The 27,708-nt window shown below is 41.7% G+C and overlaps 1 protein-coding gene across 1 annotated transcript in view; it reads left to right on the forward strand.

Moving 5' to 3' along the window:
• Nox3 (NADPH oxidase 3) overlaps positions 1-27,708 on the forward strand; it is a 65,834-nt gene that overhangs the window by 12,487 nt on the left and 25,639 nt on the right. Inside the window, exons 7-12 of the mRNA XM_013026926.1 lie at positions 8,267-8,412; positions 10,709-10,890; positions 14,318-14,447; positions 19,927-20,019; positions 21,580-21,833; positions 24,974-25,136. Coding sequence (XP_012882380.1) covers positions 8,267-8,412; positions 10,709-10,890; positions 14,318-14,447; positions 19,927-20,019; positions 21,580-21,833; positions 24,974-25,136 — 968 coding nt within the window. The remainder of the gene's footprint in view (positions 1-8,266; positions 8,413-10,708; positions 10,891-14,317; positions 14,448-19,926; positions 20,020-21,579; positions 21,834-24,973; positions 25,137-27,708) is intronic.

Consider the following 27,708-nt stretch of genomic DNA (forward strand, 5'->3'; position numbering starts at 1 on the left):
TGAACTAGGTTCTGAACAGCAGTAAGCTAGTAGCTATAAAAGGATCTGGGTAGATATGAATTTTACTAACATGAAAAGTGTTACTGTTATTAATATACTTCTAATCCAAGTAAAAATTATCATCTAAGTCAAAGGTTAGACTCCTGTGAAGAAGAATGGAAGAGGGGCAACAATAAACTTGGCTTTGCCAGGAAACAAAGACTGAAATAAAAGGCTCCCAGAACAATAAAAAGTTATGATTCAGGGCTATTTCCCTCAAACTCATTTAACTATAAAGTGTTTTCCATGTTTGTTTTTATCCTCTCAAGCATAAAAAATAGCAGAGTAAAAGGAACACTCAAAACAAATGTGAATTTAATTAAGCAACAAGACATGACAGACGGTGCCCGAGTGCCAATTAACACAAGTTTGAGTGTGCAATGAGACATGAAGGAAGAGCCCCCCCAATGGCTGTCTTCAACGCCAGATTAAACCAACCCCAGAAATACTTTGCAGAAGGTCTTGGGGATTTATCAGGAAATGAGAGGGAAGACACCATGACCTCAGGCCTTTCAAGTAGGGGTATGGGCATATGAGATGGAGACTTTGAAGCACTCTTTCTGAGGAAGCACGTTTCAGCTCAGAAATGGAAGTCATTTCCAAACCTTGACGTTATCTAAAATCTGAATTACAGTCTCCCAAGGGCATTGAATCTCAGTGTCCCACCAGAGGCTGGAAAGGCCTTTGGATGTCTCATCAGAGAAGGCAAAGATGCTTCAGAGCTTCCTTTAGAACTATAAGGGGGCTGGGAAGGTGGCTCAGTGGTAGAGCGCTTGCCTTGCATGCATGAGGCCCTGGGTTCGATTCCTCAGCACCACATAAGCAAAAAAGAAAAAAACCGTAAGTGGCGCTGTGACTCAAGTGGTAGAGCACTAGCCTTGAGCTGAAGAGCTGAAGCACAGTGTCCAGGCCCAGAGTTCAGGCCCCACGACCGGACCAAAAAAAAAAAAAGAGAGAGAGAGAGAACTATAAGGATCCTTCATTCTGGCATTTAAAAAAAGATCTATAGCATAGTAAAAATAACAACAAAAAAAAGATTTTATCATATACACTACACTATAGCTTAAAGCCAGAACTAGACTCTTAAGAGAAGGTTGTAAAACTATTACAGAGAAAACAGGGGAAAATAGCATCACATTCCTCAAAAAAAGAAGTCTAAAAGACATAGTTTCTCCTCAACCCTATAAGTAGGTATATTTCTTTTCATATAATTATATATCAATAATACAAATCCATCTACAATGCATACCAAATGTCTCCCATGTGTGAGATATCCTGATAAGACCTCTGGCCTTCTCAAAGGAACACTGTTTTAAGGAGGATAATTCAGTGCAGGCAACAGTTGACTAGAATCACATGACCAGGTTATTTCACAACCCTGCAACTAGTTGGCCGGGTGGTCTCAGATTTAAGTCCTTAGGCCCTCTGGAATGAAAAGAGCAGCAATACAGTTTATCAGTCTCTGGGAGATGTGTAGATTATTGTCAGAACTGGGCCAACTTGGAAACCTATAACATATCAGGCCATTGCCGATAAGATGAAATGCAACTAGATACACTGAGAGGATGAGTGAGAGCATGGAAGAAATGGCAGAGAATGGTGGAAGGGGTGACATTGTACTCACAAACAGTTGGAATTCCTTTGTGCAACTACTTATGGGTTTTAAAAAAATTCATAAGCAAATCAGAAAAAGAAAAATCAAATGCGGTCTCCTCAGACTGCATGGAGCCTCTGCCAGTCTCGTCCCGGGTCCTGCTCCTACTGCCCTTGCCCACCCATCTCTTGCCACATCTACTTCCTTTTCCCCCTTGGACAGGATCCAGAGCCTTCTGTACCTTTGCTCAGGCATCTGAAATGCTCCACCACGCCTCCATTCCCCTGAGTAAGGTGCCGCCATGTTCAGAACCCACTGCTCAGCCCGCTTTCCTGAGACCTTGGTCTTCCCTCTGGGCTCAATCGGCACGCCCTCCTACAGGGTAACAACTGTGACTCAGAGGCCTCTGTGCCTCTTTCAGCTTGGCTTCCATACTGTCTGGCACCAAACAGATCGCCCCCACACATCTGGTCAAACACAGAAGCGTGGAATCCAGCCAGTAGGCAAGAGAGTTGCTTAGAAAGGTGCAAGATGTCAGTGTATGAGCTATTCTGAGAGTGGGGGCGCTCTGAGGAGCACAGGAGAGAGTTTGGGAATTGACTTGATCCCAAACGATACCAGTCATTCTGGATAAGATATCCACGTTCTGCTGCAGCCAGAGGAATCAAGATACCTCTTCCCCTTAGACAACATCCAGCCTGCTTCCTCCTGAACCCCTGCTGCTCTACCAGGTTCCCAGCCTCCCCTGGGGCAAGGGCCAGAAGAGGCACCTGAGAACACAGTGTCCCTGTCCACACCCCCATGGCAGCCAGCCAACCACACTGCCGTGGTTTCCAGTCCCAGAGAAGACAGGAGGGTGGGAAGAAACCTCTATTTCTCCCAACCCTTGACAAAACAATTATTGCATTTCACTTGAACTAAGAAATGTGGCTGGCAACTAAGCTTTTAGAGAGGAAAAAAGAAAAGAAAAGAAAAGAAATTTCTAAGACCTCATCTCATAGAAATACCTTGCTTTTCACATTGTGTGCTTTCTGGTATAGTCACTGGGGGAGCAGTTGCAGTGTCCCAGAGCTTATTTTATTAGCCTCGCCCATTACTGCTGCTTTTCAAATAGCCGGCTGGCTTAATAGAGGTGTGTAACCTTGGAAGAAGTACATCCACAGAGAACTTTGCATGCCAACCTCTAATTTCTCACTCATCCCCTCACTAGAAGTTGAACTGCAGGCTCTAATTGGTCAGATCATTACAGAATGTAATTAGAGTCTGGGAGAAGTAGGCTAGGGAGGAGGAGAGAAGAGGCAAAACAATTGTATCTGTAATCAAGGGCACCACAGAAAATGCAGCAGCGACAGGAGCCTTCTCTTGGCTTCCTGCCTTCCTGCTTGCCTGCCTATGAGAAGAGCTGCCCAGCATTCTCCATCCACTCATAAATCATTTTCAGAGACCTGTAACCTCACTGCTATATGTATAAAAAAAAATCATCGCTTCACAGTCTCTACATTCTTACTAATGTGGATCTTTCTGGATTCCCTGGTCCACAGTAGACCTTGAAGACCCCTCCAATTGAAAAGTCTGAGTTGCCATCAAAATAAAAGGCTGTAAATAGTGACCCAGGCCGCTCTTTCCAGAAAATTCTGTGGCTTGTGTCTGCCAGGTTTCAGGGGTGTGCAATTACCCTGAGTGCAACTCCTGATGAGTGACTAAAATTAGTTCGCAAACATCAATAAGCAGAACACAGGCAAGTGGAAAGGAGAGAGCTCTGAATAAAGGCGTTGAGAAGGGAAAAATTTGAAGGCCCTGAGATAAAGATGTCCCCAAGGGCAATACAGTCCTTAGCATCTGACTCTTCCTCTCCCACAATAACAAACAAACAAACAAACAAATCTGCTGGAGATGCTGGAAGCACCAAGAAGCTCTACGCCAAGTTCTGTCCAACCGGATTTAATGCGATTTTCAAAGGTATGGTGCATTACAAAGTACCAGACCAATGGGTCTTCTACCAGACCACATGTTTGAAAACACTGCAACCAAATTCTGGGAACGTGTATCCAAAAGCTGCTTAATTAGATGACTGGCTCCAGAGTATCTGTTATCACTGACAGCCAGACAGAGAGACAGCAAGCGCTGACTGCATTTCCAAGATTCCCCTCAATTATTCTTCCTTTGATCTTCAGAAAACTAAGAAGCAAAGAAAGAAGCAACGGGAACTTTTTTAGGGCAACTGGCTCTAATTGTAGTCTTTATGATTTCGCTGTTTGCTCTTCAATTAAAAGCTCCTTGTTTGAACTCAGAAGTTCACACAGCCATCAAATGTGTCTGTATAGTGTTCCCAGGATCGTTGTTCTCTTTTGGTGAGAAATAAAATTGTAGAGAGATTCAAGCCTGGCATCAGTGGTTCACACCTGTAATTCTAGCACTCAAGAGGCTAAGCTCTAAGAATCTCGGTTCAGAGCCAGACTGGGCAGGAAAATTGTGAGACTTGAATCTCCAATTAATCACTACAAAAGCTTGAAGTGGAGTTATAGCTCAAATGTTAGAACAAAAAAAGTTGACAGCTCCCAGGCCCTGAGTTCGAGCCTAATATGAGAACAAAAGAGACGGGGGGGGTGGAGAAAGAGGGAGAGAGAGGGAGAAGGAGGGAGAGGGAGGGGGGAGGGAGGAAGGGAGGGAGGGAGGCAGGGAGGGAGGGAAGGAGGGAGGGAAAGAGAGAGAGAGAGAGAGAGAGAGAGAAAGGATCTCATCTAACCTTTTAGCCTGGCATATTAGGTAATGGAAATAGAGATCTTGAGTTCTTTAAGAGTACAGCAGAATGCTTGACACCATATCTGTCAGACACCAGAAAGAATTCACCTACCTAGTCCACGGCACTGGATTTACTGCAAGACCAAAGAGCTGCATTTAAAGCAGTGTTAATTTTGAAAACAAGTTGAAACTTAAAATTCAGGTTTGCATTATTTTCCTATTAGCCTACAGATTGTTGTTGGATGCAGTTGTAACTCAAATGAAAGAAAACTAGGATCATGTAGTTTTATCCAGTCTAACCATTTTGCAGATGAGAAGTCAGAAACTGAAAAGAGCTAGGTAACTAAGGAGTATCCACTTCAGTATCCTTTCTCCTCCATTCCAACATCAACGCTAACAGCATGGAATGATTGTAATGACTCAACAAGAGAAAAACCAACCATATCAGCTTTTGGTCACATCTCTGATAAACCTATCACCATGACATGGAATCACATGGTTATTCATATTAAAAAGAGTAAAATGTGTAAAGAAAAGAAAACACATAATTTCTACAAAAAGGAGAAAAACAATGTTTCTCCTGGTATCCATCAATCAGGCCTCAACAAGTCTAGATTTCATAGCTGGTGTGTCTTAGCTCTGAGTCAAGATCAAAATTAAATTATAATCAGATCTAAGAGGAAAATAAAGTGGTTAGAGAAAGTGGAAAGAGGCAGTTTTCACTTGAAGATTCCCAGAGATAAAATATTCCATTTTCACCTTGTGCTTTGTAAAAAACAAAGCTCTTAGCAAAGGGATATTTAAGATACAGATTTTAAAGCATATGAAAAAAACACTGTACAGTCCCTCAGAGCTACCTCTTAAAAAATTCTTAGCTTTCTTCCTCTATTTCATTGATAGCTCTAGTTCTATTAAGAGAGAACTGGCATTAAGGATAAATAAATAGTTCAATATTTTTGTCCATTCATTCCACTTACTTAAATTTAGTTGAACAGCATCAAAATCTCCTGTGGAAATCAATGCAATAGAAAACAGATTATAATCAACAAGGCACAAGGAAAAGGATGTTATAGGCATTGAATAATAATAAAAAGGAATTAATTCATTCTGCCTCTCTTTCTATCACATGTGAATCATGCCATAGTAAATGAGTCCCTCGGTTTAAATCTGAAGCTGAGTTGTTATCCCTGTAAAGTGGGAATGGCGCCAGTCCCTGGCTCCGTGGATGGGGAAGCATAGAAAGCGAGGAGCAAAGAAGTGAGGTTGGGAGGAGAATGTCAATTTACTTCTGTGCCAGCCAACAATGAGGACCCCAAATGCCACCATCAGCCAGTATCCTTAGGGATAACTTGACTCTGGATTAAAGACATCAAGGGAACCATTCACAGACTTCTATCCAAGAGAACCTAATTTTAAGTAAACAGTAAGGTTTGCGATTTTCAGCTAGTTAGAAGAAGCAATGTGTCAAAAAATGGGCCCCTGAATCACCTTACTTTTACCATTAACATTTTAAATACTGATTTGGTGAAACAGAGCTAAGATAACATCTGAGGAAAACAATTTGCTAAGCTAACCTACAACCTTTATGACAATACCTGATGAATAGTAAGCATTCAATGCACGTTAGCTTATGAAAAAAATTACCTGTTTTTAAGACTTGGGGATAATTATTTGCATAGCAAACAGGAGTTGTAGAGAGTACCTGTGTTAATTTACCAAATGGTTTCCATTTTACGTGGGCCGTATTGGAAAATATGGCTGCTAGGTAGGCTTTGATAGTTCAGACTACACAAGTCAGCCCCTCTCTAGACAAGGCTACCTATATTGACAGAGTACCTGTCAGTTTTCTGTTAGTATAAAGAAATACCTGAGGCTGGCTATTTTATAAAGAAATCTGTTACCTAACAACTTTAGAGGTGAAAATTCCAAAAGGCCTGACATCAGACCTGTCAAGGGCACAAGACTGTAACCTCATCACCCCAGATGGGATGGGGGAGAGGGCGAGGGGGGATGGCGGGGGGGGGGGGGGGGGGGGGTTGAAGCCACAGAGAGACAGGAAGTCTGGCAGAGGGAGGGGCCTGTGGACCTCCCAAGGGGCTCCACCTCTCATTTCTCAACCTTACCACATTGATGACCCAGTTTCCAGTACGTGAACTTTTAGGTGGTGGAATCTCACAATCAAACCTGTGGCAGCACCTAAAGAGAAAATACAGTATATCTTGGGTGTGAAGCTTACTGGGTGCATAAAGAAGAGCATGAACAATCACAGATACAGAAACCAAATCCTGGGTTTTGTTTTATTTGGTGGGTCCTAATTAAAAGTCTATCTGACTTGATTTTTAACTTCAGGGATGAAGAAAACTATACCAGAAATATATATATATATATATATATATATGCATATATATATTAGCATGTAACTCCAGCCAATATAAAATCAATTGACTCTCTGGGCCGTTCTTTATCCTACCTGCCTTTCTATAACCTTACTGTCAGATAGCAAATAATTATTAAACGCTTACTGGTGCTAAGCAGGTGTGCTAGGTGTTGAGACTTCCGAGATGAAAGAGTCTTAAGGAGTCAGTTCATATCCTTGGGGAATACAAACACAGAAATACGCGTAGCAATAATTGTGAGAAATGCATCATCAAAATACCATGTGTATCTATAGAAATGGAGAATGTGTGATGAATCACTTCTGAACTGAGTCATGCAGCAGAAACAGAACTTTTCAAGGCAGAAAAGTGGATATGTCTGATAGAGGAAATGAAATGACAGAGAGAGAAATCCTGTTTAGTACAAGATAGCATTTGTCAGTAAACATAACCACTCTGACCACAGGTTCCAAAATGACAGCTAATAGGCTCCCAAGTTTCTGTTGATCCTGTTTTCCTCCCCTTCCTCTGCACCTCACCCCACAGGGGACAGCGAGGCTCCTCAGACCCACCACAGCTTATGCAGACTGTGCTACCTCTCACTGGGAATGCACAAAAACATGAAAATGTGGTTGTCAGTGGGAAACTGCCAACACCCTGGAATGGCTCCTCAGTCCGCATTTGAATCAGATTCCCAGTTGGCTGCCCAGTAAGGTTCTGACTGTTTGCCAGCAGGTGTCACCGGACAGGAAAAAGTAGCTTCAGACACAGAAGGCTCAGGCCAGAGGATGCTCTGTCCCTAAGCTTGTCCTTTTCCCCTGGAGTTTAGACACCAGCAGTTCTCAGAATTAGGTCATGCAGTTTCATCCTGAAGACTCGAGAGAGGGTATATTTGATGCCCTAAGTGCTGGGTTACTTGGATAGAGCAGGAAGAGCACATGCAAATATATGTGAATGTGTGGATGTGAGGGGGAATAATATATGCAGTGCTAAAATGTAGAAAGGAAGGAGCTGAAGGCACAATGCATGAGAGAAAACGAAATCAGCATCTCCTTCGTAGCCTCATCCATATTTCAAATGCATGTTGGTGCCTCTCGTGAACAGTGATCTAGAATGCTGCTTCCTGAGTTCTTCAGAAAGCTTTGTGTGTCTACTGATATCACTTCTTTCCCTAAGAATTCTATCTAAGCTATGATTATGTTCTGATACCACCAGATTTATTTCATTTGGAACAATTATATATTTAAAATTAAGTTAGGGCAGCTGGGCAATTCCTTTGTTTCTGGGGATAATTTAAAGGATCATGGTGAATCACACCCCCTCCGCAGATACATTTGATCTACCCTGCTCAAGAGACTTGAAGATACTGGACAAATCCCATTTCCTTGGGGATTACATAAACCAGAACAGAGAAACTTGTGCCTAGCAGTATAGTATTTTTCCCCCAGAAAATACCAGGGGATGGAATTTATGCAGTGCATGTCCAATGGTGCCTCTTCATCTTCCTCATTGCCAGCCATCCACACTGTGGCACATTTATTCAACTTGGAACGCTACCAGTGGAGCCAGTCAGAGGATGCCCAAGGACTTGTAGCTGCACTTGCCAAACTTGGCAACACCCCAAATGAGACCTACCTCAGCCCTGTGCGGACCTTCCACGCGGTGAGTCCTGGCATGCTAACCAGTTCCTTTTTCCCATTCCTTTATCAGGATTTTAATGTAGGATCCAGAGAGAGGAAGTTTCTGCCAGTATCCATTTCACCTTTTTTCTGAAGTTATCTTTTTTACCGTTAATGTTGCTGAGAGGTTAGGAGCAAAGGGAAAAAAATATATGCCTCTTAATTAATTTATAGCAAAAATATATCATGTGGTACTTAAGAAATGCAATAACCTCTAAAACCTCTAATATTTTACATTTTAAAAGCAGCTCATGATCTTTTTTTTCTCTCTCTCTCTCTCACTGATATTAGACTCAGAAAGCAGGTGAAGTGCTATCCAGATCCAGGAATTACAGATTTGATGTCTTCATTTTCAATTTGCAAATTGTTTTCTGGAGCTCTTCTCCTACACCTCACATTTGGCACACATGTGAATAGCTGGTTTGCCAAATCAGATACTAGCCAAAGAAGCTAATTTTATAATGAGCCCTGCCTGGCCGGTGACATCATTAATGCCAATTAGCTAGGTATACAGAGTGGCAGTGCCTTTGGGAAATAAAAATAAAACCAAATCTGAAACCTCAGCATTCTGCCCAGATATTCCTTCTCAACCCTCCTACTTCTTTCTTTGTGGATCAGCAAAGCCTTGTCCCATACAGTACTGGGTTGGAATGTGTTTACCACATAGTGATTGGACAATCTATATTGTCCAAGGAAAGTATTAAGGCCCGACATGCCAGCAATAGAAATTTCCCCATTATCATGCCTATAAATGGCCATTTTGTTCATACAATTTTATTGAGGGGAAGAAAATCCAAAGTTTGATCTTTCAGATCTCCTAATGATCTCAACATGGTCGTCAGAATCAGGTCATTGATCAAATTGAGCTACCTGTCCTTAATGGACAGAAATTGTGAGCACAGATTTCACAGCCATAAGTCAAAGCTACAGATGCCCTGAGCGTGTGGAAATGTGTTTGATGTGATTTTAGTTGAACCACAGCACTTAGCTAGGCACCTACTGGGGTTAATACTTTACCTACCTCGACATTTTTTAAAAGACTATATAATAAATAGTATTTAATACAAATAACTTTTAAACCAATTTACCAAGATAATTAGGCTACTCCCAAGACAGTTATTGCAAAATTTTAGAAGCAATATTTTATGTGGGTACTAATTATGCTGAGAGAACCCTCTAATTTGGGATACTTGGAGAAAGATGGGTATCAATAACACAAAGTATATATTGTAGAGCAAAATGAAAGAGATGTGCTGGGATTATTAAAGGATTCATTACAAAAGTGGAGATTTGCTTTAATAGCCAAAAAAAAAAAAAGAGAATGATTTGAAATTAGCACATCATATGCTGTAAATGGATTTCTAAAATGCCTGAGTGTACTTGCAAAAAAAATCTTTTAAATATTTAGACATAGCCCTTGCAATTTTATTTCCACTCTCTACTCTATGAAGAAAAAATAAACAATGAAGACATCCCTGCCCAAATTACCTCCAGATCTCAAAGCAGCCCAAATTAATGAGGTTTTACGGACAAAAGATGTAGTGTGCGAGTTTATTGAGCTCATGGCCAGCTCAGTGATAGAAGCACAATGTGTGAATACTAATGATCAGGCAAGAATATGGAAAGTCACAATGAAAATGAAATGTGTAGGATCATATTCTAAAGGGGTGTTTAGCTGTCTCTTGTGCTCGTGGGTCTGAATGTTGGCCTTCAGGAAATAGCTACCTAGTAAGAGTATCTCTGTATATTTATTGATCACCTAGGATATACTAAAACTTATTCCAATCCCGCCCACCCCCCCTTTCCCCGATGTTGTATGAAAGAAATGTTAAGTCATGTCCTATCCCTTAAAACACAAGAACAAGAACTACCAGGGGAACCAAGTGTGCAGTTGCTTTATTAACAATGCCCCTAAGAGACCTCTCAAAAAAAAGTGTTTATTAATGCTAAAATGCAATTAATCATGGTGATCCACATTTTTATTTGAAAAGCTACAAGTTGAAAACTCCAGGTTACTCTGAACCATTTTAACTTCAAATATTCTTTTTATATTTTGTTCTAATTGCAATCCAAATATGAGAACTTGGACTTGAGAATTAATTTATGAAGACAGAAAAAGAATTCAAATATTGGCATGGTAGGTTAGAGAATTTGGTAAGACAAATGTCAACAGTAAGATAAGACGACATCTTGTGGAGGCTAACAGGTTTCTGGTAAAACACTCCAAAATTTTTGGAAATGTACTAAGATATTAATGTCCTGGTGTTCATTTCTCTTAGATTCCAGCCACTGTGTTGCTAACAACAATGGCAGGAATTACTGGTCTGGTGATGTCTCTGGCTTTGATCTTGATTATGACCTCATCTACCGAGTTCATCCGACTGTCCTATTATGAGTTATTCTGGTATACACACCAGACTTTCATTGTCTTCTTTATCAGTCTGACTCTCCATGGAGCAGGGTAAGTACAAGCTGTATTCAATGTGTGAACACTTTTATCTTAAAATAATCTTAGGAAGTCCTTTTGACGGAGAGACCCAACATGTCGCAACTGAAGGACACATTATATGTGGAAAGTGCACACCTACTCACGCAAGCTTATTCTCCTCATAGAAAATGAACTGTGTTGATGGAGAAGTATCATATTTATTTTTCCTGGCTGACTCTGTTAGCGAGTCTTGACATGTTTATAAGATTCTGGAATTTGAATGAATGCAGGATGACAGCGGAACTATGTTTCATTCACTACCTGTTTCTGCACCCTTGTTTATGTGAGATCAGTCAGATCAGTTTTTGACACCCGCCCAAATTTCACCTGGGCTTAAGCAAAATCATCAACAAGGCAGCACAGGGTGTGAGATGGCCAGTCAGAATGGCTCCAGATCAGCTCTGCCACTCATCAGAGAAACCAAGAAAAACTCGAGTATTTTGAGTCTCAGTTTCCCCATGCACTCTCTCGGAGTCATTCCTCTGTGCTCAGAAATCCTGTAGGATTCTGTTCTAGCTATCTACCCCTGCCTGATGCTGTCATCCTTTGATCAGAAGTTGGACTGGTACCCAAAGTATTTGAAGATGGATGATATGCTCTCCCACTAATAGAATGCTTTCCAATCTTTACTATTAACTAATAGCAATGAATTGTCTCATTGCTTATCTCTTCCAGTTATTCTGCTACTGCTTTCAAAGCACATGGAATAAATGATCCTCTTGACCTGACCATGGTCCTGTCTAGCAGAAGTGGTATAGTTCCATTTCAGGAGGAGATCCTGGAAGTTCCCAGGGTAAATAAAGCAAGGCACTCAACACCCAAGTACATGAATGACAGATTCAGACCCAGGCACACATCTCTAGACAGCCAGCCTCTGTTCTTAACAATCCCTGGGAGAATGTGGCCTCACATTTCTGTCAGTTAAACATCCTGTTCCCTGCAAGAATGTTGCCAGCAACCTTGCAAGCACTGGCTTGGTTTGGCCACAGTTCATTCTGATCTTCCTGTGCTAGCAAAGCTCCTTCTGGTTTCTGTTTTCCCCCTGATGAGCCTGGAGGGCTATGGATCCAGAAGGGCCCAGTTGTGCGCATATGCAGAAGAGAAGGTAGACAGCCCCAGGGGCTTCCTGGCCTGAGAAGGCTAAGCCTGGGAGGCTCCAGGTGGGACACGGAGCCCTACAGAAGTGCTTGGGGATTTTCACTACATCAAGTCAACTTCCCTACCCAAAGTCTGTCCCTGTAGGAGTCACCTCCACTTTTAGAAGGGGGTCTTACTTCTGGGGGTCGTACTTCTCCATGGCCACTATGTGTGCCTCATTAAAGGCTTCATGCTCACACACACATGCACCAGTGCATGCACCTGTGAGCATGCACCTGTGCGCGCACATGCGCATGCACACACACACACACACACACACACACACACCAGCCCTCAGCTTATCAGATACACACATAATGTAAAGAAGAATTTCTCCTAGGGGTGTATTTTACCTTCAAAGACTGCCCTCACTCCGCCAAGCATTATTATACTTACGTCAGTCAACTTTCACAATGCTACAGCTGATACCTGGCTAAAGGCTTTCTTTCCATTTTTCTTTCAGCAATTAGCTTTTTAGGGTATGGGTAGCTCACTCTCCCTTTTTGGGCTTGGAGTGATCAGAGTACACATTGGTCCCAATATTCCACCCCAGAGCTGGTCAGTCCTGCCTTTCTGCCCTGGTCCCCCTTTTGGTCCCCCTCCCCTCCTCCTGGAACATTTGTGAGGCTCTATCAAACCCACATGTGCCTCAAAGTCCTCATCGCAGAAATTATCTGCATCTACCTGATCCTTTGCATTCACCCCTGGTACATGGTAGACACATAAGAGGATTGCAGTGGATAGTGTTTTGTTAGAGACTTTTTTAAAAATATTCAAACAATATTACCCAAAATAAAAATTTTAAGCTACTTGGTTATTTTAACCTACTTGAAAGACTTATTTCGAGACAAAGGCTTCATTTAATTTTCTCAGCTTGAAGCATTCTACAGCTATTGTTTACAGCAAAGGCAATTTGCAAATTGCATACAAAATGGCAAGTAAAAGTAGGATTATTGGAATGTGTTAAAGCTCACTGATTTACCTATTAGGAGATGGTGTAGCTGAAGACACTAAAATGTGTTTTAAAGCATTTTAAAACAGTCTATTTGTAGAATTATCTAAGGACTGTTTTGATAATACAGGAAATGTTGCCTGTTGCATAGAAACAGAGGATATAAGAGGTATGAAGTCCTCTGATTTTCGCTCATATTTCCCCTTTCCTGGATCTTGACCTCCCTCTGTACATTGTAGATTCACAGACAGTTTTAACTCAAAAGGATACGAGCAAGGTGGATGGCATACATACAACATTACTGGGGCAAGGGCCAGCATGTCATTTCTGGCTGACATCAGGCTGTTTTCAAGGCAGTAGTGTCCCTTCCTCCCATGCCAGGCAAAGGGGACCATTATTCACTCCACAGACCACCCAGGACATTATTAGTCCATGGACTTCTAAGCCTCTCCAGTCTGTGGATGTGTCATTTGTCAAAAGAAATCAGTGCCTCAGATTCATAAACACCTGGGAATTGAGCAACTCCCAGATCCCATGGCTCGATGCCTGGGCCTCTGTTGTTAGGCCACTGGGAGTGTGTACCAAGTGATTTTGTCAGAGGTCACTTCTAGCATTTGTAGCAAACATAATACAGAAGGATTACAGGACTCTGGATCCAGTTCTCCATTCATGCAGGCTGGCTTCTCTTTCCACTCTTAAATTCATCAAGACAGCCTCAAAGACACACTCCACAGTGACCTATATTGACCCTGTCAAACACTAAGTCTACTAGTGGTCATGGGGGAAAAAATACCATTCTTCAGGGGGCACTTGTGCTGCCTCCTTCCCTTGAAAACTTCTAAGTGCTCAGAAACAAACCAAGAAGCGTGGAAGTTAAATCAATCTGGAAAAAAAAATAAAAAAGAACCAAATAGTACAAAGTTAGCCAATTAGCCCAAATCAGCAATCAGGACAAGATGAAACCTAATTAAATTCAACAGTCTACAAAAGGATGTGTTCAAACAATTTCCTTCATTATGAATTCTCTAATATAGACACTTTCAATTTAACACAGGATACCACAGAGGGGTACTTCTTTTCCGGGATCTTCAAAGTTATCCAAAGCTTTTTAAATGCCTATTTTTAAAGATGTTGAGGGAAATGACTGACAGCCCAAGTTTCAAGAAATGGAAGTGTTATTCCTGAACTCACTGTAGAATATCAATGCAGAGTAGGGTGGTTGTCTAACAAGACTGTAAAAACTAGTTTAACATTTTTGTGGCTTTGGGGTTTTTGTTGTTGTTGTTCTGTTTTTTTTTTCTTTTAAATAAGTCGGATTATTCGAGGCCAAACTCCAGAGAGTCTGTTGGTACACAATGCCACGGTCTGTAGGAGCTACTACACTGAATGGAATGCTACTGCCCCGTGCCCTGTGCCTCAATTTTCTGGCAAAGAACCATCGGTAAGAATGAACCATCAGGAGCTCTTAAAAAGAACTGTCCCTACAGTTAAAATACTAGAGCCTTTATATGCTTGATAAAAGAACTGCCCATGTCACCACTAGACAAAGCCAACTCTTTATTAAGTGTGCTAATGGAGAAATCAAGTTATGGATAATTTTAAAAGCGATTGACTGCCAAAAGCACTCTATCCAGCTTTGAGGTGTATTTTTTTTACTTTCATTTAAATATGGATGTCTGATATTGTAGAGGTTCAGAACAGCACAGTAATAGCTCTGAGGAGGTAGCCTCATGGCTTACTATCTCTGCACCCCAACACCCCTCTACCTGTCACCCCCCCCACACACACACACATACACAAAACTGCCTTCTTCACATTGAGGATTATAAGGATTGCTTCTCCACCTCAGAGGAAGTTAAATGCTAAATGAGGACCATGTGCTATCCGTATGATTCCCTTGTTTCTTTCTACAATTTTTGGGAGGTTCAAAAATCAGAGTGTCATGCCAGGCATCAGTGGCTCACGCCTGTAATCCTAGCTACTCAGGAGGCTGAGGTCTGAGCATTGCAGTTCAAAGCCAGCCCGGCAGGAAAAGTCTGTGAGACTCTAATCTCCAATAAACCACTCAGAAAACCGGAAGTGGCGCTGTGGCTCAAGTGGTAGAGCACTCGCCTTGAGCTGAAGAATTGAGGGACAGCGCCCAGGCCCAGGGTTCAAGTCCCATAACCACCACCACCAACAACAACAAAAAAAAAAATCAGAGTGTCCAGTGCATTTACTTTTTGCTCTTGTTGAGTGCTTATAACTAAAATAATAACCATGTTAGCCAAGAACAGATTTAATGAAGTTGAATAAATGATGATGATCATAAATCTCCAAAGTTAGGTGGCTCACTTCTGTGATCCCAGCTACTCAGGAGGCTGAGATCAGATTTCAGTTTGAAGATAGCTTGGGCAGAAACTCTGTGAGACCTTGTTATCAACAATTAACTATCAAAAAGCTGGAAGCAAAGCAGTGGCTTAAATAGTAAAGCCAGTACTAGTACTGGCACACATACAAAAAAATAAAGACTTTCTGAATGTGTAGCATTCATTATGGGAAGTGGTAGATAAGTAGAAATCATTATCCTATTTGGTCTCTTCTAGTATCTCAGCACCTCAGAACTGCGCCAACTTTTAAGGCAGAGTACTGAAACTTGAAAGGAAAGAAAGCCTAAAGATTAAAACTAGAAGGAGACAAGACCCCAAAAGATGTGTCATTTAAACATGGCAGGCTGGAAATGTAGCTAATCCATAGAGTTCTTGCCTCTCATGCTCTTGGCTCTGGGTTCAAGCCCCAGGATCACCAAAAAAATAAAAAGCAAAGCAAAGCAACAATATAATATAATAGGTAATAGTACATAATGGTAAGGAAGAATATAAATAACTGCTTTTATTAAACCCTCAAATATATTAAACAGTAGATTTCCAGGGTGAAACTGCTAAGAGAAATGTTTAAAACCAAGAGAAACAAAATAGATATGCCTATTAGACTGTGATTCTTTTAATGGCCAATATAGATTGTCTCTGCCTTAAAACTCAACTCGCAGTAACCACTATCCACCCTGCATATTAATGAAGAACATGAATGTCTCTCTAAAATTTTCAGCTACAGCATCTCCATAAAAAAATCAATATGCTCCCACACCTCATGAATACAGACCAGGGCCTGCTCCCAGCTGCTTATGCTGACATTAATTATCATTAAGAGACGGGAACTTGCCCATCTCTCCGTTAACTCTCCCCTGCTACACCTCCTCACACACCCAAACTCCTGGTGTCACTCCTTTCCATTATTTTTAATGGATCCTGATCCGAAGCGTGTGTGGGCTGTGCAGTTACCGCTTGGCTGCACTGTGCAGCGTTCTCTCTGATGTTGCAGAGACACTGAGCTGGAAAGGCATCCCAAGGACAGCTCCTCTGCACAGCTCCTACCTGCTCTTTGCAAGACTCCATTTCTTCCTCTTCATCGCTCTTAACTCGGTGCATGTTCATGGTGTTCCCATGGATAGAATATTGACCATTCACCTTCAATGGTGGGTTCACAGGACGCCCAATGGTGCTTCATGCATCACCTTGTAGAAAATGACCAAAGGACCTTCAACCCGCACCTGACTCACCTTCCTACCAAAATGCACTACCACACACACAGAGTCCAGGATCGCTCACAATCCAGCCTCCAAAGATGTCTGGTCCTCTTTGCCCAAGGAAACATCATATTGTACTTAACTGCAACATCCACCAATAATAATGTGCAGACCTTACATAAAGCTGAGGGTTTTTTTAATTAATTACTAAGGAATGAGATTGGAGTTTTAATTCATGTAGAGCAAACTTGGTGAATTTTGACTGAGGCTATGACCGGCCTACATTCCAGCAGACACAAGACTCAGAGGCGTGGGGCCTGCCTCGGGAGATGTTATTGTCTAGCAAAAGAGGCTATTCATAAACAGACACATAAAATAAAATCAAAGGCAGCATGTTCTTATTTTCTGAAAGGAATGAAAAACCAGGAGTGAAAGTGGAAGAAACAAGTTTCATTACTGCTGCTTTTAAATCAACATAGTTTTATTTCTGTCATAAAATACTCACTGTAGCAGGACTTCCTGAGTAATTTTGAAAAAGGGGGAAAAAAGAAAGCTCAGAATCCACACAGTGTGTTAGCATTAAAGAAACATGGGTTCTAAAGGATTCTGCCCCTTTCTTTAAGAGATGGAGACATTGAAGTCCTTAGAATTCCAGATTCTTAGCTGTGGTTACAGAGAGCAAAACCATCTCAAGAACCAAGAGCTCCGAATTCCATGGCTGTGCCCCAGAGCATCCTCCTTGAATCCCTGACTTCCTCCCAGAACCAATTTCTGCTACTGTCCATGAGAATAAGAGCTTAGAACAGACTTGAATAACAATTTCCTCCAATCATGTCTCATTTTACAAATCAGACATTTATTTTTTTTCTTCAAATCAGACCATTTAAATGTACTAAAGCCTGAGATGTGACTGAAGACACAGGCTGAAAATGGTAGCCCCAACCCAAAGCTGTGTTTCCCCCTGCAGCAGGCTGCTTCTGGGGTCCTCCACCTCTGTTCCTGTGCGTCTGATCTGATCACTGTGGCTGAGCTAGTGTCCTTGCGCTCATCTTTGGCCTGACCTTGTCCTCACTCCCTTATTTTCAGGTGCTCTCAGAATGTTATAGAATAAATAAAACATGCTATCTCCTTCTGGAGCAAAGCCAAGGAATGAATAAGTATTATTCTCCTTCCTGATGAATCATAGAAAGAAAAGATTCCCCTTCCATTTTCTCCACATGGGGAAATCGGGGCTCATGGCTGATTTGACATACCAACATGAAGCATGTGGTGTCCAGAAGGTGGTTTTAAAATCGGTCTGGAGGGCTATTTGAAAAAAACACATGAAGATTATATGAATGTTTCATACATACTCTTTAAGCCCATGTAAAAAGAACTGCATTCTTGTTATGACTTCTATAATGACTCAGGCCCTTTCTTACAACACCATCTGGTTCATTCAAGCCTAAAGAAGTTCAGACTTCATTTCTTTGGTCCAGCCCCATCCTTCTATCCCTCCCTATCTTATACTTCACTTTGATCATCTTCTCTGCCTCACCCAGCCTAGGTGGACAGAAAGTTTGATATTCAGTGTTATTCAGAACATGCTGTGTAACTCCACTGAAGCATTAAAGAGTAAGTGGGTCAAGTTGCTTTGCCTTGCCTGCACAAATCCTGGCTTTTACCAGGCAAACACAAGGTGCCCAGGAAAGAAGCAGAAAAGTGTTGAAATCCATGAGAAGAGATACCATGGAAACTCGGTTTGACATAAACAAAAACAGAAACAGAAAAGGCAAGAGGGGAACTCAAAAGAAGTTAAAAAAATACAGCTAAAGGACTTGTTATCTATCCACTGAAAAGATGAGCTGGATATGGGTACAGACACAATAGGACCATGGGTGAAGATTCAGAGAATTCCAACTGAAATAAGTAAAACCCCTCCCAAGATCCTATTGGAGGAGTAAGGTCATGGAGGGTTTAAGATACCGAAGACGACCTGCAGTGACATTCTCAAAAGCCTGAGGTCCAGCCCTGGGCCTCCTTCCCCAGGGCAATGTCAACCTGTTCCCAGCAGGGAAGAGTTTTCTCTAAGAATGATGCTAGATATCCAAGAACCCCTGACATCCTAACATTCAATGGTTCCTGAGTGTATAAAGTTTTATAACATAAGCCTTAGGACCAAAGTTTGTGTTGGAAAGAAAGAAGCATGGTTCTTTTTGCAGAATATAAGTGTTCCAGAGAGGTAGCCTGAAATCCTGAGAACAAAGCCCAGGTGGACAGACATGTCTGAGTTCACATCTCACCTGAATACCTTAGTCCTTTGATGGTCCTAGAAGAGTGATTTGCTCTTCCTGAGCCTTAGATTCCTCTTCCAGGGAATAAAGGGAATATCATATGCCTCGTGGGATTGCTGCAGATCAGACCAAATTTAGGTTTTTAAGTATTTTGAGGTCCCATTCATCCCCTTTACTAGAGGAAGTCGTCTTGTATTGTCATAGCACCTGGTATGAGAGCATGCTGCTGGCCAGTTGGTCAGCGCTAATGCAGAGTACACTCTTGGAAGAAGGGCATAGTAACTGATTTATGGAACATGAAGATTTTCACTGTTACCAGGCACTGGTGGCTCACTGCCTGTAATTCTAGCTACTCAGGAGGCTGAGATCTGAAGATCATAGTTAAAAGCCAGCCCAGGCAGGAATGTCTGTGAGACTCCGATCTCTAATTAACCACCAGAAAACCAGAAGTGCTGCTGTGGCTCAAAGTGGCAGAGTGCTAGCCTTGAGCAGAAAAGTTCAGGGACAGCTCCCAGGCCCTGAGTTCAAGCCCCAGGACTGACAAGAAAAAAATAATTTCATATTTCACCAAACACTGGGGGATTCCTGTATGTAGGGCACATGGAGGGTAGGAATTCACAGAGGCCTCAGTTCTGATGCACTGAAAAAAACTACTTGAAACATGTTTTTTAATTTAATTTTTCATGTCCTGTATTCACTGGGTACAGCTGTTTTATAAGCCTTTAACTTTGGCTGAGTTGGGGAGCATTTACGATCCTATCATATATAACATAAACATCAATCTGCTTTCTTATTTCTTTGCAAATTCAATTATTTCTAATTACATAAAGGCATCATTGATCAAGTAAGCATAAAAACCAATATAGGAGAGTTTAATCTCTTAAATAAGCTTGTAGGCTTCAAGGAGTAATTGAATGTTATAGTATTTAATACAAGGAGACATCTTTGTTGTTGATAACTGGACCCAAGTTAAAGGAAAATGTCTAAACCCCATCATGTTATGTATCGATTTGGTTCAAATTGAAAATATTTGGAATCCGTTTTCATTTCCTTCTCCTTTCTCTCTCTGCTGCTCTCTGCAGGCCTGGAAATGGGTTTTAGGCCCTGTGGTCTTGTATGCATGTGAAAGAATAATTAGGTTCTGGCGATTTCAACAAGAAGTTGTCATCACCAAGGTATGCGTGTAGCTTTATGTCTGAATAAAAGCCTGAGTGCAGATGAAAAATTTTTATTAGCCCAAGTTTTTAATTTGCCATTTTTATTGCAGAACGGTCTGTAATTTAGAGGCTCAACTTCTGTTCTAATAATTGCTTGTATCCTGAGCATCTTTGTAGAGTGACTAATTTTAGTGACGGCAGGGATCAGGGCTACCGACCAGTACACAGACTTCTGTTCAAGGTTTGTAATAGAGAGCTGGATTTATCAGTATTCCTCTTTGTCCTGGTTTCTCTCTGAGAGGGGAAAAGAGGAAGAAGTGAAAATGATTTGCATTGCGCAAAGTAATAACTCCTATACCACATAAAGACACATGGGGGGTCACCATGGAGAGGAAAGATATACATGGTAGTATTGCTCCATGTTGATATTTGTTCCTGTGGCTCTTTGGTTTCTACATCATAATGGAAGAAGACAGGAATAGACAGAAGAAGAATGTTTATCTAGAATAACAACAACAACCAAAAACAACAAGCCCTCCGCTACCACCCCCAACTTTTTAAATGTATAAGCAGCAGCTCTGTGCTTACCAACCCTAAACTACTAACGGCACTTGTATTTTCGAATACAATTTTAACAAAATACTGTCTTCATACAAATAGATATATAGAAAGTCATATTCTGCATTCATGTGACTTATTGTGTTGAAGTACAGAAAGATACCAGCCTGTATCAAAAGCCAGGCTAGAAAATGTGTAGACACCTAGAACTGTTACTAGGGAAACCATTTAAGAGCAGTGTTAGAACAACTACCAGAAGGGAGAGAAGCCTAGAACTAAAGATTAAAATGTTCTTCTGAGTGGAAAAGTAGTATGGCAGGATGGAGATGTTAGATGTTCCTCTCTTGTGCCTCTTGCCCCGAAAAGAAGACACAGAGACATGGAAGCCTTTTCAGAAAGCAAGATGGAAGTCTACAGAGGAAAATTAGTGCTGTCTTTGGATAAACAACTAGCCAGGAAAAAAGTTTCTCAGAGCCCATTCCCAGTGAGTTAGAAGATGGTTGTCCGCTCACCATGAAGAAATACTGGGGTTAATTCAAAGAGACTCATATAATAATTAAGTGATACACATATAGACCAGCATATATCTCCTGAAACTGGCTAAATGGGCTATGGAAAGCTTGGTCATTTGAGGGACAGAATCTCATCTTGGGTACCACATTGCACATGGGTATGGTGACTCAATGTCAAACAGAGAATGAACTTCATTCTTGCTCAAGTTACAAATCCAGGCATGATGTGGCTCAAGTGGTAGAGCACTAGCCTTGAGCTGAAGAGCTGAGGGACAGCGTCCAGGCCCAGAGTTCAGGCCCCACGACCAGACCCCAAAAAAACCCCCAAAAAACAAATCCAGGCATGAAAGTGGTAGCAGCAATTATTGGCCACTCATAGCCAATTGTCTCAGGAAACTATAGCTAAAAGTAAAAACACAACTGAGTTAAAATTAATGGAATGAAATAAAGACTGAGTTTTTATTACTCTAAATAAAAAATAACCAGCAGCTGCCTTGCTCTCCTGTAGGTGATAAGTCACCCATCAGCAGTCCTCGAACTTCACATGAAGAAGCGTGATTTCAAGATGGCGCCAGGACAATACATCTTCATCCAGTGCCCAGCCATCTCCCCACTGGAATGGCACCCCTTCACGCTCACCTCAGCCCCGCAAGAGGACTTCTTCAGTGTGCACATCCGGGCAGCAGGAGACTGGACAGGAGCTTTATTGAAGGCCTTTGGGACTGAGGGATCAGCTCTCAAAGATCTTTGCAGCCTGCCAAGGTTAGAACCACCTCTCCCTCCCTCTGCCCCACTCCCCCCACCAGTCAGGCTTGAATTCAGAGCCTGATCGCTGTCCTAGAGCTTTTATGCTCAATGCTAATGCTCTACCAGGTGATCTACAGCTCCAATTTGGGCCTTTTGGTGGAGATAAGAGTTTCACAGTGTTTCCTACCCAGGTTGGCTTTGAACCGTGGTTCTCAGATCTCAGCCTCCTGAATAGCTATAATTACAGGCATGAACAACCAGCACCCAGCTACCCTTCTCATTTTTATGTCTCAGTTGCAATATTGCAAATAGTGAAATACTTGGATGCATGGATATTTGACCAAATTTGGCAGTATCTTCATGCTAGGTTGTAAGTTTCAGTCTTTTTTTTAAAAAATGTAAAAATCTACATAATATATATAATTTAGGAGACATTCAAGAGAAGCAAGTACATTTCTGTAAAAGAAAAAAAAACAAATGTTCAACAAAAGTAGGCGATGATCCAGAGAGAAGGAACAGTTTGCTTTCCAGTTCCAAAAGCAGCTCCTGTCTAATTATGTGCAGCCTGCCATGAGTCAGACAACTCTGAGCTCTTTTCTGTCACAGACTGTATTTGTAAAGGTTGGTCTTCAGAAGAAGGATGCTTTCTGCTAAAAATATTGGGCAGTCAGGGCCCACACTGTTTCATATAGCCATATCTTAACTTCATTTTTTTTATCTCTGCAACCCTATTTCCAAGTAAACTCACATGTTAACCAGGAGATATCATCCATCATTCAGCCTGCAATATCACCATATGAAAAGGCCTAAGGACATGACCAAAATCCCAGTGTGAATGACCAGTTCTTGGCCCATATCAGTAAACATTGGCCCAAGGCCGAGTCCTAAGTCTCAGACTTCAGGACCACCCAAGTACACAGGAAGCTTATGTTTAGAACTCCAGAAAAATCAAGGACACACACACACACACATACCCACCCACATACCCACACACACACACAAGAAATGTGAGAACAACCTTTAAAAGAATTTCAAAAGAGGCATCAAGAGATTCCTACTTCTACCATCTATGCAAGGCATCAGTACTGCCTTGAGAACTTCAGTTGAAAACCCAAATCAGCGAACTATTCCACTGAGACCTTTCCTCCTTTTTTTGATAGAAAGAAGTAAGCAATGTAGCTGAATTTCAAGGATCATAATGCAATGTAAATGCCTAATCTCAAGAATGTTGCTATGCACACACACCCACACACACACACACACACACACACACACACACACAGTATCTCTTTCCATAACTGAGCTCCTGGGAGTTTCTCAGAAGATACAAAGTTCAGTTATTCATGAGAAAAAAAAAATCTCACACTGCCCCAAAATAGAACTAGTGGCCCTGCAGCTTAATATCATCAGACTACAATCACTTTTCCACAAAACAGGAAAACCCTAAATATATCAAATGTTTTCAGGTATTTCTGTGGGTTTTGTGATAGAAGTCTCCTTTGGATTTAATTGATATTATTTTAAAATTGGGGTCAAGTAAATCCTGATGATGACTAATTATAAAAATAATCAACACTAATTCATTTTAATTCACAGGCAGTCTTTGTTTCTCTCTCCCTCTCCCAATTTCCTTTATCTGATTATTTGTAAAAATCATCTACAGTGGGCCTAAAATACCCCATTTGTGGTTAATGACCTTTTATTTTTATTTCCCCATTTCCATATATCAATATGTAATAATGGCTTATTAATTAAGATTAACTTGAGGAGAGTTCATTTGAATTATTAGGAAGTCTGAACTACAGAATATTTAAAAAGAAACCCAGTTGAACTTTCATGAACGCATAGTAAAACCCACACGGGCCAACCTCAGGTGCCTTCCCCAGGAACTCCTTTGGGAAAAGTTATGAATAACTTAGAAACCTTTTAATTAGCATATCTTTGTTCATATGTAAATGTGTACTTTTTGGAATAGTTATTTAAGACATTCAGCTGACTGAAATACTTTAAACATTCCCTTTACAATTGATTCAACGAATTGTTATTGAATAACTCCATGCTCAGTAGCAAGAAAGGTACCGGGATCCATTAGTGAGCAAAGACAAGTCTACCTCCCACTTGAAAAGACCCAGTAGGTTAAAAATCAAGACAGCTATAATTTAACTCATGCATGTGAGTATGCACACACGCACACACACACACACACGCACACATAAATATACACAGGAGAAGATGACAACAATGATAAGAAAGGGTACATTGTGCTATAAATCATAGGAGAGGATTGATCTAGTCTAAGATCCAGGAGAAAATTCTCAGAGAAATAAAAATTGAATAGGCTCTAACCAAAGGGTAACTATCAATCATGTCAGGAGAGAGAGGGAGAAATTAGGGCAGAGTATTGCAAGTGAAAAGATGGTAACAAGCAAAGGTCCTGTGGCAGGAGGTGGTACTATACACTTAGGGGGGAAAAAAAGTTAATCTGGGAGACTGAGAGATGAAAAAGAGACAGAGCCAGTCCACAAAGAAAGAGCCATGTTACAGCCTATCTTATTTAATCAAAGAATATGCTTTATCCTTATGAAGAAAATTTTACTCTAAGCAAGACAAAACATCTTCTCAACCCATGGCCTCAGGATGACAGATTTTCTGCATTAATATCAGCTAAACTAGTGAGTCTTACATAGTTGAACTGACAAATTATTTTTTTAAAAGTGTATTTATTCCAAAGAAACAGCTTCCATTAGACTAAAATTCTACAAACATACAAAAACATGTGTGACCAAACAAATGAAAACAGGGAACTTCTCATTTGAAAAAGAAAAAGAAAGAAACCAGCCAGCCATCTAAACCACCCTCAAAGCCCTGCTTTTTGCCCCTGGATGGAGCTGGGGCAAGAGGCTGTAGGAAGGGTTCCCACTGGGCATCAGGGTCCTTGGAGCCAAAGCAAGGACCCAGAAACCCTCCACAGAGTTGGCCTTGTGGGAGTGGTGTGAGCCATAGCAGGAGAGAGCAGGCGATGTCCTGTCACTTTTACATTCATAGTCAGTCACTTGTGCATGCATTCACCAACACTGTACAATGCACAGGTCGGGGAGGAGGAGGGAGCCGCAAGGTGATGTGAAGGTCAATCGGGCTGCTCTGTGTGCTTGCAGGCTGGCTGTGGATGGGCCGTTTGGAGCTGCTCTCACAGACGTGTTTCACTACTCTGTGAGTGTGTGCGTGGCAGCGGGAATAGGAGTGACCCCCTTTGCTTCTCTTCTGAAATCCATGTGGTACGAATGTTGTGAGTCATGGAACCCACCAGGACTGAGCAAGGTACGGGGAAGCCGTTAGTTCACCCGTGCATGGAGTGAAAGGTCCAATAGCCTTCTGTCTATCAACTACCAATTCTTGAGGAGGATTGTTAATTAACTATGGGGGATAAACTCAAGGATCCTTAACTATACTTACGTTCTTAAAAATCTCTGTTCAGTATTGCATTTATGAGAAGGGTTATGTCTAATCTTGTTAAAGATGACAAGACATAAATTTTATTGCTTCATTGCCATTACAGGACATGTAATTGCTCATCTCAATAAAATGTGGACAGGCTGCAAATGCTGTGTGACTGGGCAGCTGTCAGTCACGTTAACGGTCAGCCCTCCCCGCAGCTGCCCTAGCTCAATACTGTGGTTGCTACCGTTCAATTCCACGCCTTCCTGGGATTCGTTGGCTCTCTGATGATGATGTTGGTGTCCAACTTTAAATCTCCCTTTGGTTGTTTTGTCTTTGCTGACTAGATGTCTCTAAGATTTCTTTCTTCCTTTCTCCCATCCAAAAACTCCATCCTAAACTTTGACCCTGTTGAGGGAAAAGGAACTTCCATCCCCAGAAGGTTTAGTCATTGGCGTCCATACAACAAACTGACAAGAGACAGATGAACAGGAGGAAAGGTGTACAAATGTATGGATGTACAAGCTCATGGGAGCCACACAAACACAAGACTCAAAGGAGAGACAGATGGCTGGAACTTACACCCACTTCACAGAGGAGAGAAAGATGGAGGCTGCAGGCAACTCTAAAGAAAAAATAAATAATATTCAGGGGAGATGAATGGACACAAAGAACAGACAGAAACTTAGGATAACTGCGCCTAGGCCCAGATGGTGGGATCAGCTCTAGTTTCTCTTCCTGCAACTTATATTCTAGAAAATCTGGGACAAGAAAATTGCAGAGAAAGCCCTGCCCTGCCTTTTGCGAGGAAAAGGGAGGTGAAATTGGAGGTGGGGGAGTACAAGGGCAGGAAGATGTTAGTTCTTCTTTAGCTCAAAGTATTTAGCTTGCCAAGCACCATACTTTGGTGTGTAGCATTTTCTGATGCCTTAGGATGAGTATCAGGCACAGATATGGGGCCGTGGTCACACAAAGTGGGTAAACATTAGGAACTAAAATGTCTGGTCTTCTCCTGCTACATCTTCTCTGCCACCCTTTGGCTGCAGTTCCTTCTCCATCAGAAGATGCTGGATATTTATTTGGTTGGCTGGTTGGTTTTTTGGGTCATGGGGCCTTAAATTGGGGCCTGGGCACTGTTCCTGAGCTCTTTTGCTCAAGGCTAGCACTCTACCACTTTGAGCCACAGTGCCACTTCTGTTATTCTAGTGGTTCATTGGAGATAAGAGTCTCATGAACTTTCCTACCCAGGCTGGCTTTGAACTGCGCTCCTCAGATCTCAGCTTTCTAAGTAGCTGGAATTACAGGTATGAGCCATCAGCGCCTGGCTAGAAGATGGCAGATTCAGCTCACACAATGCCCTGTGTGCATCCTCTGAAGCATTCATTTTGTGACATGATCTCCTAAAGAGAAATCTGTGCTCGGATGGAGCTAAGAAATGCTTCGCTCACATCCTGTTCATAGGAAGTTATGTTTTCTACTTGCTTGTTCTATCAGCTCTGCAGAAAAGAACATCATGCAGTCTCAGTCCACTCCTCCCTCCAAGCTTACTTAACCACAGAACCGTTCTTTACCCATGACCCAGGGTGATATGCCAGACTCCAGGACTTCTCCTCTATCCTAGTATTCCGTGATTCTCAGACGACTGAGAGTGCTGTTTTCTTTTTTATTTGATTTTATCTTAGTTAATATTGTAAAATAAGCAAATCCTCTTCTCTAGATAAAGAACTGGAGTTTAGAAAACTTTTGAAAGAGTAAAAGCAAGTTCCTGAAAATGCACAAGTAGTACAAGGCAGAATCAGGATTCAAACCCAAGTCCATCTCCTTTTCTTCTTTTTTCCACACACAGTGGATATGATGCCCATAGCCTACTGAGCTTAGTCATCCTGGTAGGAAGACTGTGTGATTTCTAGTCAGAGAAACTCAATTCTGCTCACCCCAGAGTATCAGTACCCCCAATAAAGCTTCATCATCAGTGCTTCATCTCCAGGCGGGGCTTCCTGTTCCCCGATGATGGGCATATTAGATCCGTGCCCAATTGGGAACAAGTAGATCCCGAGTTCTCCTACTAGTATCTACCACCAAGGAGCCAGAAGCATGGCATTTCACAAGTGCCATCCCTGCTCTCTTGTAAAGGTATTTGACATTCTCATTCCCATTTTACAGATAAGGAAACTGGGGCCTACCACAGAGTTTGTACGAATGATTAAAAAAATCATCTTATTGGATTGTCACAGGACACGCTCATACTTCATTGAGAAACCTGAAGCAAAAATCTAATAAATGTTAGAATTCAATTTGAATCTAGGTCCTGGGAATAGCGGAGCCCATCTTCTTTTCTCTACACTGCAGTAAGTTTAACAAAGCAAGCAGAACAGCCAGCCTTTCCCATGTCTGGATCTCAGAGCAAAGCTGTGTTGTGACTCATAGGGACTGCTCAGCCCTCTGAGCTCTGTCA

This window comes from Dipodomys ordii, unplaced genomic scaffold (assembly GCF_000151885.1).
Source record: "Dipodomys ordii isolate 6190 unplaced genomic scaffold, Dord_2.0 Scaffold98, whole genome shotgun sequence".
Classification (NCBI taxonomy): domain Eukaryota; kingdom Metazoa; phylum Chordata; class Mammalia; order Rodentia; family Heteromyidae; genus Dipodomys; species Dipodomys ordii.